At 37.6% G+C, this 12,283-nt stretch overlaps 1 protein-coding gene across 2 annotated transcripts in view; it reads left to right on the top strand.

Annotated features, from left to right (window-relative positions):
* The window catches only part of LPAR3 (lysophosphatidic acid receptor 3), a 30,655-nt gene extending 18,683 nt beyond the window's left edge, over window positions 1-11,972 (top strand). For both annotated transcript variants that reach the window (XM_039321023.1, XM_039321022.1), the window contains exon 3: window positions 9,848-11,972. In XM_039321023.1, coding sequence (XP_039176957.1) covers window positions 9,848-10,179 — 332 coding nt within the window. In that variant the 3' untranslated portion in view covers window positions 10,180-11,972. The remainder of the gene's footprint in view (window positions 1-9,847) is intronic.
* Window positions 11,973-12,283: the final 311 nt, after the last annotated feature.

Here is a 12,283-nt window from a genome sequence, read left to right on the forward strand (position 1 = left end):
ATTATTATTATTATTATTATTATTAATAATAATAATAATAATAATGCTTAATTATAGTCATAATGCTCTGTGGTGAAACTTCTTCCAGACTTTTTCTTTCTTCTTTAGATGGTTATACATTTCTTCTTATTTTCGTTGCCTATCAGAGCATCTGAGATAGATGTTATGGGATGGCACAACCAAGACAGTCTCTCTAAAGGTGGTGCTAGATCAAACATAAAACTTTGATAAAGTGAAGATTAAATTAAACTATAGTTCACAAAAGTTTGCAGAATTTCCCAGTAGTAATTGGTTGAAATCCAAAATGTCAGCATTACATTTCCTTTACTATGAGTAAAGCCAAAACAAATACCCACATTGTTGTATTTATAAAAGGAAAGCTATTAAATAAGAAACACACATACACACACCTGTAATTTAGTGCTCTCCAGAAATTTGACTGCAAATCTTTTCTCTCACAGCCCAACACATTGTTGATAGAGTATGGCTTCTGAACACAGTTTTTCAGCACAGGTGATATTTACTGGGGCATTTAATTCCTGTTTAATATAGCTTTTTGCTGAAATGAATATTCGTGGTTGCTAGCAAAATTTTAAAAAGGGAACTTATGCAAAAATTTAAAACATAAACATCAGTTAACAATAATACTTAAAGCATGGCATAGGAGCTGCATCTTTATAGATTTTTGAGACATCAAGAGTGGGGGTCAAATGCAGTTCCATACTAATGCATTCCATAGCTTGGGAGCGATAGGGGAAAATGCTAACTTCTATGTGGCAGATAAACAAACCTCTGATAGTGAGAGTATCTTTAAAAGGGCCTCTTCTGTAGATAACACCAGGACGAGTTTGTAACAATGGAGGTGGTCCTCCTAGAGCCACAACCCAAGCCATTAAGGTCTTTAATGTTAAGTTTTGTCTACTAAGCAACTGACATCTAGAACAGATCTTTCAGTACAAGCATAGCATGATCCCTATACTTTGCCGCAATTAATACATTTGGGCATATCACTAATTGCAACTTCCAGAAACTTTTCAAGAGAAATCCTGTGTAGAATGTATTGCATTGTAGTCATCACGCCAGGGTGTAACCATTGCATAGTTGCAACCACATTTTGGATAGAGAGGACCATTGGTTTGAACAGAGGGGGAGGAATAAGACACCCCCTATCTCCAGTTTACAATGCAGCCCTGGCAGCAGTTCCAAGAAGATTCCACAACCAATTGCACCCTGATTCAGGTGACTCTGATGGCACAGATAAACCTCCAAGTGGCCTCAACAGTTCTCACAGAGAGTGCTAACAACCAGATGACTGCAAAAAATAGAGTTCTTCCACCACTACCCACCTATCCTTCCATTCACCCACTTCCCAGTTTCAACTGTCAGGAGCTATCCTTCTATCACCGCATACACACACACACACACACACACACACACACACACACTGCCATCAGAACTGATGAAGCTTCTTGATGAGAAGTGAAATGTTTTCTTCCTCAAAAGAGAAAAAAAACCCAGTCCAATTGCCTTTTGAAGAAAAAAGCACTTTTGAGACAACCATTGCAAAGATTTAACTTAGTAATTTAGCCCACATTGTTGGTATATGCCTGTGGAGATTCTCAATCATCCAGGCCATGGTTGTCCTTTTGAAAAGCACCTTTGGGATTGTTGATACATGTTTTTTCCAGAGGGCACTTTGATTTATTTTTTTTTAGTTTGTCAGGATATGTATTTTTATACTGCAGTTCTAACCTGTATTAGCCACCCACAGTCATGTTAGTGAGATGGGTACCCAGACAGATCAATTAAAATAATTAAAAAGTTACCTTGCCAAATCTAAGCAACCTAGAAAGAATCTCAGCTGCTTAGTAGCCATCATTATGCAATACACTTACTGCAGCAGGTACTACAAGTACTCCTCGATTTACAACAGTTCATTTAGTGCCCATTTGAAGTTACAACGCGGCACTGAAAAACGTGACTTATGACCACTTTTCACACAATCACTGCGGCCTTCCCATGGTCATGTGATCAAACTTCAGACGCTTGGCAACTGACTCATACTTATGACGGTTGCAGTGTCCCGGGTTCACATGATTACCTTTTGCCCCTTTCTGACAAGCAAAGTCAATGGGGGGAAACCAGATTCACTTAACAACCTGTCACTCAACAACTGTAGCAATTCACTTAACCAGTATGGCAAGAAAGAAGGCAAAATGGGGCAAAACTCACTTAACAAATGTCTCACTTAGCAACAGAATTTTTGGGCTCAGTTGTGGTCAGAAGTTGAGGACTCCCTGTACTTTCAAATCTTGTGATTCAAAACCAGGGAGCACTGACAGAGAACGTCCTTTTTCAGGGGAAGAACATTCCTATCCATATAAGACAGAATCTCTGCCCCAAGTCCAGATCCCTGTTTATTAGCAGAACCTCAGTCTTCTACTACTACTACCCACTCCAGCCCAGTGTTAAACTTAATCAGTGTTCGAGAGTACCAGCTACTTCTTTGAAGTTGAAGGCAAGGAGTGATATATCTTGATGCCATGTAAAGCTTCAGATGTCCTCTCCCAGCAGTTTCATGTGGCCTTACGTGTGGCTTTAAGCTTCTCCTTTTAGTACATAAGTGAAATTAAAGTCTTGAGAGCTAGATTTGAATAGAGGAACTGGCTCTGTCACATATACACGTTTCTGGGCATTATATTTTTTGGGAAGGGCTCTGCCACATATGTTTGCGTACATAAAACTGCACTTTATCTTTCAATTCTAAATGCTAGATCCATTTAAACCTACAAAACCCAGTGCTTAGTTGTTTTCTTCCATAGGAGAATGCTGTCAATCCTTTGTACAGAAGAAAACAAAAAATATATATTTGGTGGACACCATTTTGATGTCAAGATTCAATCTGCTATTAATTACTTCAATTTCTGAAATTCTGATCGGCCTTTATGGTGACTCATAACCTCCTAATGCTTTTTTTGTTTTTCATGGAATTCAGGCCTGTAAACCCACATCTCTAGGACAGGTCTTAAGATTGTGAATTGATTTCCAAAGCGTAGCAGATATTTAGCAACCTAAAAGATTAAAAACCTTCAGCCAGAAGGCCTTGAAATCCGAATAGGATTACACCCTGTCTCTTGGTCATAGCTTTTTTATTCTTCAAACCTGTGTGTCAGCAGAAATTCAGGCAACTTTTTCTCTCTCTCAGGAAGATTCATACAGAAGCTCAGCTGATGAGTTCCTGCAGTCATTAGATTGAAGGAACATTTCAAGGGAAAAATTTACAACCCTAGTTAGGAGTTATAACACTAATTCTGAAATTTTGATTTCAAATAAGATCAGTTGGCATTAATGAGCCAGCTTTTAATATACATGATCAGAATTGCAAATGAAATGAGCATCTGACACGCAACTCTTGCTCTAATTAAGTACAGTTAACAAGAATTAAAGATGCCTCCAAAGACTTAATGCAAATATGTGCACTTAATGCACATATTTGCAATGTTTCAAGTATGTTTCATTGCCTTTGGGCGGGGAAAAAAAGGGGTTTTCTAGTATGAACTACTTCTAAAATAAAGCATCTAGCCATTCTAAACTGATGGAAATATTTTCAGAAATCAGATAAAGGCTCTGTTTGCAGTAAATTATAACTGATTAATTTGCTCAGGAGCACAGAAGTATTTTCTTTAAGGTTGCACGTCATTGTAATTGCTTTTCAGAAGTTTCTAATTCTTTCTCCTATTATGTTTAGAGATAACAATCTACCTAAATTTTAAAATGACTGTTTCCACTCCCTGTATCTGCGTATTTTAGTGATTGAAAAATTACTGAGCTGCTTTCATTTATCCTAAGTTGTCCAACGTCTTGTTTTATTCCCCAAAACTAGTTCTCCATTTCTTAGAAATTGATTTGTGGCAATGAGCCAATGGCTAATGTTGTCATTTCTGAATTTGAACTCTTTGCTAGAGCCTGACAGTGTAAGTGTCAGGGAGCCCCTACTGAAAATTCTTTTGGACAACTTTTTTTAGAAAGAGGGTAGAGGATTGAACAGCCATTATATCGAACTAGCTAGCATGGCTGCCATCATCAATGGAAACACAAGGCATAGATTCTTTAGAATAAAAGTGCTTGTAGACCAGTGGTTCTCAACCTTTTTAATGCCGCGACCCCCAACTGGTCATAAGTTGAGGACTAAACCGGTTGTAAGTCGAGGACTACCCAACCAGTCGTAAGTCGAGGACTTTCCCTGCCTGGGAGCGCCGTGCATGCATGGTGACGCCCCCTGCACTGGCCAAGGCGTAGCTGGCAAGTGGCAGAGACGGAGCAGGCTGACCACCGTCTGGGCCACCAGCTGGCCCAGCCCAAGGCAGGTAAGGCACCCGCGAAAAGGGGAAAAAATGGCGGACAGCCTTGCTTGGCGACCCCCGTGAAATGGTCGATCGACCCCAAATGGGGTTGCGACCCATAGGTTGAGAACCGCTGTTGTAGACTAACAGGATTGTATGCTGACTGCTTTAGCTACAGTAAGATTCGGTTTGCTGTAAACCAGTGTTTGAAGTAACAATAATATATGAGGGCTTATATTTCTGCATCTGTTCTCCAAGCTCTTGATGCTTAAAATTCAACTGTTTTTTTTCTTCCTTCCTTCCTTCCTTCCTTCCTTCCTTCCTTCCTTCCTTCCTTCCTTCCTTCCTTCCTTCCTTCCTTCCTTTCTTTTTCTTTCTTTCCTTCTTTCTTTCTTTCTTTCTTTCTTTCTTTCTTTCTTTCTTTCTTTCTTTCTTTCTTTCTTTCTTTCCTTCCTTCTGATCTCTTGCTATTAATTCTCACTTCATCTTGCATAATAGGCTCTGCCTGATACATTTGACCTTCACATTCACAGACTAAAAACTGTTATCTGTAGCTAGGGAGGAAACCTGTAAAAATTTACTCCCTGTTTCTACTTAAGATTTTTTTTTTTAAAGAAGACAAAGAGTTTTGATTTTGGCCAGTTTATTCACTTCTTCATATTCCTTTGGAATAGAAGACTAGAAACCAGAAGTCTATACATTTGTCATCCAGATTTATACACTGTTGTTTAGTAACTGTGTCAGATAATATAGTTCATTTAATATTCTCTGCTTTCCTCTGAAATGAATCTTTAAGTAGTTAACCATAACTAGAAAGAAGTGGCTAAAAGAATGATTAAGCAATCTGTATAAAAACATTGGAATTATGGTCAAAATATGTACAAATTATATGTTATATGTAGTATGTATTGTATAATGTATAATATATACCAAGAGCTAGGAAAAAAGTAAAGCCAGTCATTACTGTCCTGAATTCATGATGCATCAAGCAAAAAAATGTACAAACTTTTGAACGAAACTACGTACACTTCTGTTGAATATTATACTTTTTCATGTCTCAGATCCATTTTTTCCTGACTTTGGACAATTTCAGTTTCAAGTCATTGTGCTTATGTGTGATGATGGGATTGCAGTTTAAAGTATATAGAAGCTGCTGGGTTGGAGACAGTGCTCTAGAACAGGGGTTCTCAACCTTGGCAACTTTTAAGACTTGTGGACTTCAACTCCCAGAATTCCTCATCCAGCTTTGTTGGCTGAGGAATTCTGGGAATTGAAGTCCACAAGTCTTAAAGTTGCCAAGGTTGAGAACCCCTGCTCTAGAAACTTCTCAGTTTGCAGATTACTTTTACAAAAGCATCTTGGCTAAAAATTCAAAACAGCTTTTTTTGAAAAGAAAGAATATGGCATTCCAGGCAAGCCAGCACAAGACTTTTGGTTTGCTAATTTGAAGTGTCCTTGGCCGTTGTTGTGACATGCCTATATTTGAGAAGAAATGCTATTATTTCCCTTAAGTCTCTCCTCATATAAACATATATTGCTTACATTGACAGTACACAAACATTTTGAGTGGTTGTTTAAAACTGTACTTTCCAGAAGGTGGAATGAAGGAAGTAATAATTGGAGCTAGAGGATTTACCAATGCAGTTTTAAGGAAAGACTTTAAGAGAAAATAGATTTAGGTTGTAAACTCTTTCAATAGACTGGTGAATGCGGCTAATATTGTAGCAGTGTTACAGAATATCTTCCAAGTCTCAAAATCATCCAAATTCTGAGAAAGTAACAAAAAAAATATTCTGATTTGAAGAAAACAAGGCTTGCAGACCAAATGTACCTTGCAGACCAAATGCATTTTTAGTATCATATATGAAAGAAATGGGTACCACTTAGAGCAGGGATCTTCAAACTTGGCCCTTTTATGACTTGTGGACTTCAACTCCCAGAATTTCTGAGCCAGGTACACTGGCTGAGGAATTCTGGGAGTTGAAGTCCACAAGTCATAAAAGGGCCAAGTTTGAAGACACCTGACTTAGAGCAATCTTATGCCTTGATGGGTTACAAATGTTTGAAAGTTTGGTGTAATGATTAAGGTGCTAGTCCAGAAACAGGAGACTCTGAGTTCTAGTCTCCTCTTAGGTATGATTGCCGGCTGGGTGACTTTGGCTCAGTCACTCTCTCTCTCTCAGCCCAATCCATCTCAGGGTTGTTGTTGGGCAAATGGAAGGAGGAAAGAACATTATGTAAGTTAGTCCCCTTGAGTTACTTAGGTAACTAATAGAGGTAGAATAAAAAAAAATCATAAAAAAGCTTCATTATACTTTACTTGTCCCGTTTAATGTTGTTCCAAATATACTAATATTCATATATTTGTAAAACATAAAAGGACTAGCCATCTGCATGCCAGTTATAACTGCAATTTCAGAAAAAAAAATTAAACAAAATTGAATGTGATTATGTTTAAAAATTGAATTTTCCCCAATTTGGTATTGTCTAGATATGGCGGAATTACAACTCCTATGATGATGGTGACATCAATAGGAATTATGTAAGTTGTAGTCCAATACATCAGAAAGCAGCAGATTGGGGAATGTTGCTTAAGATCATCTGTCCTGACAGTGCTTTCTATAATTATTACTTATAAGAACTTTTTTCAATATCTGAAAATGTTCCATAATTAAACCCTCTGTCTTGAATGTGCTTTGAATGTTAAATTATTTGGGGTTGTAAATTAGATTAGGAAGTTGAGACTCTAGAAAGAGTACAGAGAAGAGCAACAAAGATGATCAGGGGACTGGAGGCTACAACATATGAGGAACAGTTGCTGGAATTGGGTATGTCTAGTTTAACGAAGAGAAGGACGAGGGGTGACATGATACCACGGTTCCAATATCTCAGGGGCTGCCACAAAGAAGAGGGAGTCAAGCTATTCTCCAAAGCACCTGAGGGCAGGATGAGAAGCAACAGATGGAAACTAACCAAAGAGAGAAGCAACCTAGAACTAAGGACAAATTTCCTGATGGTTAGAACAATTGATCAGTTGGACAACCTGCCTCCAGAAGCTGTGAATGCTCCAACACTGGAAGTTTTTAAGAAGAGACTGGACAGCCATTTGTCTGAAATGGTATAGAGTTTCCTGCCTGAGCAGGGGGTTGGACTAGATGACCTTCAAGGTCCCTTCCAACTTTACTACTACTACTACTATCAATTATTATTATAAAAATATTCTGTAAGAAAAAATGCCAAACTACTTTCTACTGTTCCTAAAAAAAAAAATGCAAGAACATAATTTGTGGAGCCACCAAGAATAAGCTTGATTTCCATGTGGTGCAGAATGGAAGCATATAAGATACACATGCAGTCTTGATCATAAAATCTTTTCTCACATGTTGCAGTTAGAAAAATGAAGGTTTTCTTTAAAGTTGCACAGAAAGTCGGGCATAAAAGTAGGAACTGAACTCAGCTCCCTTCCTTATTTCCTAAAAGTTACTGAACTGGATATTAGTTGGATGGTATACTGGTAAGTTGAACTCTAGGCACGTAGTTGAATCAATTATTTCCACATTTCCCTGGTCAAAAGATATCCAGATCACTTGAAGAATACTTCCTTGTTGCCACAAGAACACTTTACAAAAATATTTGTAAACTTTAGAAAAGAGGGGAAAGACTACTTCAAATATAAACTGTGACTTTAAAAAAAAGCAGATTTTCCTCTGTATGATTTCTACGGCCTGCCTTTTGTGCAGAGCTGTAATTTTTCTATTTTTATAAGCTGGGCTGCAATTGTGGCTTCAGCTAAGCACACAGTTGGTTTATGAGTAGCCGTTTTCTTTCTTTCCCTCTCTTGTTTGCAGTGAAATTCTAGAGTACAAACTTGCAGTGTTGGCACTAGATATGAAGACATAATACATTTGAACTGCTTTATAATTATTTAATGTATTAGAAGGATTTTTAAATATTGTAGTTTTAATTTTTAATTTAATAGACTTTCTCCTAACTGGGAATTTAATAATGGGATGTAAATAAAATAAAATGTACCACCTAAGCTTTTCCAACTTGCTCATCTACACTTTAGTAATCATTCTATTGTGAAGCCCATTCAACCCATCTTTTAGTGGGTAGTGCAATTATTACAGGTAAATAAGATTTGCTGCATTTATTTTTACCTTCTCGCCATATATATATTACTGTTATAAGATAGTAGTGAGCATAGGGGAGTCAATGGAAGCTACTTTGTGTATTTTTAATTTTGGACACTAAAGAAAGTGGCAGACCCCAAAAGGTCTAAGCAGGAAGTAAGTCATTAACCATGGTTTTCAATGAGATACCATAAGAGATCTTGAAAGAAATTGCCTGCTTTAAACTCGCCAAACTCTAATTGCAGATTTATGCTATATTACTTGAACAAATTCAGTGATGATTTTGTGTTGTCTAGAGCCTGGAAATCAGGCTTGATTCCCGGTGACTCCACAGTTACGTTCTTGAATTTTTTTGTACATATATTTAAACTGGTTTTTTTTTTCTTCTGTATTGTACCTTCTAAGCAATACAATGTTTCAGGAATGCCAGCATTCACTCAGACTTAATATCTTTAGAAGGCGATAAATATTAAACATAAGATGGGGACCTTCTTTTTATACTAAGAGGCTAGACTAACTTATTCTCAAAGAAAAAGTGATAGAGTGGGAGTAGAGAGAAAGATTATTCATTTCTGTCCATTATTGCTGCTTCCTTACTCCCACTGTAATACATCACCAGAACGTTACTAATCATCAACAGCCTCCTACCAATTCCTAAGGAACATTACCTCAAGGAAAAAGTACTGATGAATTTATACTCTCAAATTTTACTCCAGGATTGGATTAGAAAAGATCCTGTGGAATCATATGACCAACTCCTAATCCATCAGAGCCCCTTTTTTTCATAACAGATTAAATGTGTAAAAACTGGATTTAAAAAACTGTTATGTCTGTTGCCATCTGAAAATTCCTCCACTTCTATCCCAGCCTGGATTTTTTTTTTTAAAGAATGATGTTATAACAAAAATTTACAATATAGGGTATCACAGCAATGAGAGAAAGTTTAAGTCTTTGTAATTCACGTGATGCTCTCAGAGCTTTGTGAAACAAAGGTCAACCACTTGATTCATATCAGTTCATAAACTATCTCTTGTAGCATTCCATGCTATCTTGAAGTTTCAAAACATTTTAGGCAATAATAACAGAGAATTTTGGAAAAAGAATAAGTTGAGCCTTCTTCTGCAGATTATCTAATGTAAGACTTCCGACGAGCATTGGTGGCTGTAGTATACTTTCCTTTGAAGCAAGTATTAAAAAAAATAATTTGGAGGGTAAAATAATGGAATCTTATCCATCACAATCTGTAGATGAATTGTGCAAGTGTAGTACTGTTTTATGCCTGTACATTTTAGGATGAGTAGCATTTTTTAGAAAATGTAAATTTGTTCTTCAAGAATCCTTTTAAATCTTTCCTTCTGTTTTCCCTCGTAGGTGCTTTTATTGTGTGCTGGACTCCTGGACTTGTTGTACTACTCCTTGATGGTTTGAATTGCACCCGTTGTGAGGTTCAGAATGTGAAAAGGTGGTTCCTTCTCCTAGCTCTGCTGAACTCTCTCATGAATCCAATAATTTACTCTTGCAAAGACGACGAGATGTCAAATACTATGAGGCGCATGATTTGTTGCTCATTTGAGGAGAGGAGCCAGGAGCGCCGGTCTTCGAGGATCCCCTCTGCGGTGCTCGGCAGGAGCATAGATTCCTCGAGCCAGTATTTGGAGAATGGCATTAGTCAAGTGACTATCAGTGGCAAAGAAAATACATGAATTCTTCTCCTACGAATGGGGACTGCGGCAGGGGTAGGCCACAATCCAAATGATCTCTGAGCCACCTGAGATCACTCAACCCTGAAACCACAGAAGAATATGTTCTCTGTACCAAAACCCAGATCCCAGGGTTACCTGACATCTTTGTAAATAATTACTGGATGGGAAAAAATGTACTTGAAGGGATGTGAAAGAATAGAAGGAGTGGTTTCAATTCTGCAGTGTTCCTTTTAAGTCTGGAAACAGTACAAGCAGCATTATGGAGTCTCCTTCCTCAGAGGTCTAGGCAGTGGTGAGATGTCACTGTGCCAGGGCTGCACCTTAACAGCCAATTGTGGCGAGGTGGCAGGGTCAGCTTCTCAGGAGACGGGGAGGGGAGAGGTCCTCATCCTCCGGTGTGGCTTTATTTTTACATCTTTTGAGGGCTGCCATCCCCAGTTACGTTTTTTGTACCTGGCACAAAAGTACCTCAGTTGCCAAACTTTGGACTCTCAGTGCTTAGCACTTCCTTCTGACAAACATTTGTTCAGAATTGGGCATTAAGCAAATACTCCAAAGCAATGAGTGCTTTTCTGCCACCCCAGCAAAGCAGCTGGTTAGTTCCGTGGTGCCAAGTAGGGCATGTTAGTGGCCCAACAAACAGGAGAAGACATTCTTCACCCTCAGGTGGCAAGATGGATTGCACCACCATTGCAGAATTGGGGTTGTTCCCTTTTAATAAAAAAACCACACAAGTAACCAGGATGTTAGGGAATAATGTAAGCAAACTTCTCCACAACGTTCCAGTTCTTTACATGAAGGGCTTTTTCTTTTGTGATTGTCATTTTTGTAACAGAGAGTATTCGATCACTTTTGCTACCTCTCTTCTGTCTGAAGTGGTACAGCCAAGATACCGATTTCTTTCTTTGAGAAGGAGTTAGGCCAGAATTAGTTTGGTTATTCGGAGTGGCTTTTAAATTGTTTGCTTTAGGTAGCAGCCTACAGCTGCTCTGAACTCTGGGATTTGCTTCTGAGTAAACATAGTTGGCTGTTTAGTTTTATAAGTGGAACATTGTACGTGTTCTGCAATTAAGCATTTTAATAAAGATTTTTCAGGCTGTAAATGTGAGCTGTAGAATCAACATTTGGCCTTTATCTGCTATTTAACTCCACCCCATCCACCCCCAATCTGTGTAAAATAGTAGTGTCTACACATGGCATTTTCTGTTCCAGAGGGACAATATTTAGTAGCATTCCCCCAAAAAATTACAGCATGCTAAAATCCTAATAACAAGTTATTCCATGCACATGTAACTCCCAATACTATATCAATAGGTCTAGAATGGCTGGGCTTCCAAATTAGCAGCATCTGTTTTAATTGAAGGAGTGGAGTGATTGTGGTATATCATTAAAAAATATAAAGGATGTTGCCTCATAGTCATTTATGTACGTAAATCCCAGGGTATTGCTAACAGAAGAACATTAGACATTTTGTTAATAAACAATTTCTTGAATGCATGTCAATTATCAGTATAGTCAAGGTAATATGTTATAACCAGAAGAAAAAGAGAAAAAGGCAACAATATTTATCAGCTGTATTTGATAGCAGTAATCTTTTCAGGTTAGTATAAGATCCTGAAAATATTTCTGCAAAAGCATGAATTTGTACATACTTTTATTATGATATTTTCATTTTTAAAACTCTTAATATGTACAGATTGCTTTTCCTATGTTACTTTTTAAATGGTTTAATGCCTGTGGAAAGTATGAAAAAAAGGATTATCCAGTGTTTTAAATAAATGCTTTGTATCTGAGTTTGAGCATCTCAAGTTACTGCATTTTTTTTTTAGAAGAAATACTAAAGGTCTAATCACACATGTTAATCTCATTATTGCAGTCATGTTTATTTAATTATATGTGATGAATGGGTAATGGTGGCTAGTTTCTATTGAAGGGTGGTTTATCCTTTTTTTTCATGCTGCAATTATTTTTTTAAAAACTCCTGCCTGCAACTAACAAATAAAAAACAATCACTAAGATTATGTATGGTTAAGTTCCAAAAAGTTGACTGAATTGTTCCCATAAAAAAAGGACAAGGAATAGCTGCTTTCCAAGGTGAGGGGAA

This window comes from Crotalus tigris, unplaced genomic scaffold (genome assembly GCF_016545835.1).
Source record: "Crotalus tigris isolate CLP2741 ecotype Arizona unplaced genomic scaffold, ASM1654583v1 scf7180000023718.2468807, whole genome shotgun sequence".
NCBI classification, from domain to species: Eukaryota; Metazoa; Chordata; class Lepidosauria; order Squamata; family Viperidae; genus Crotalus; species Crotalus tigris.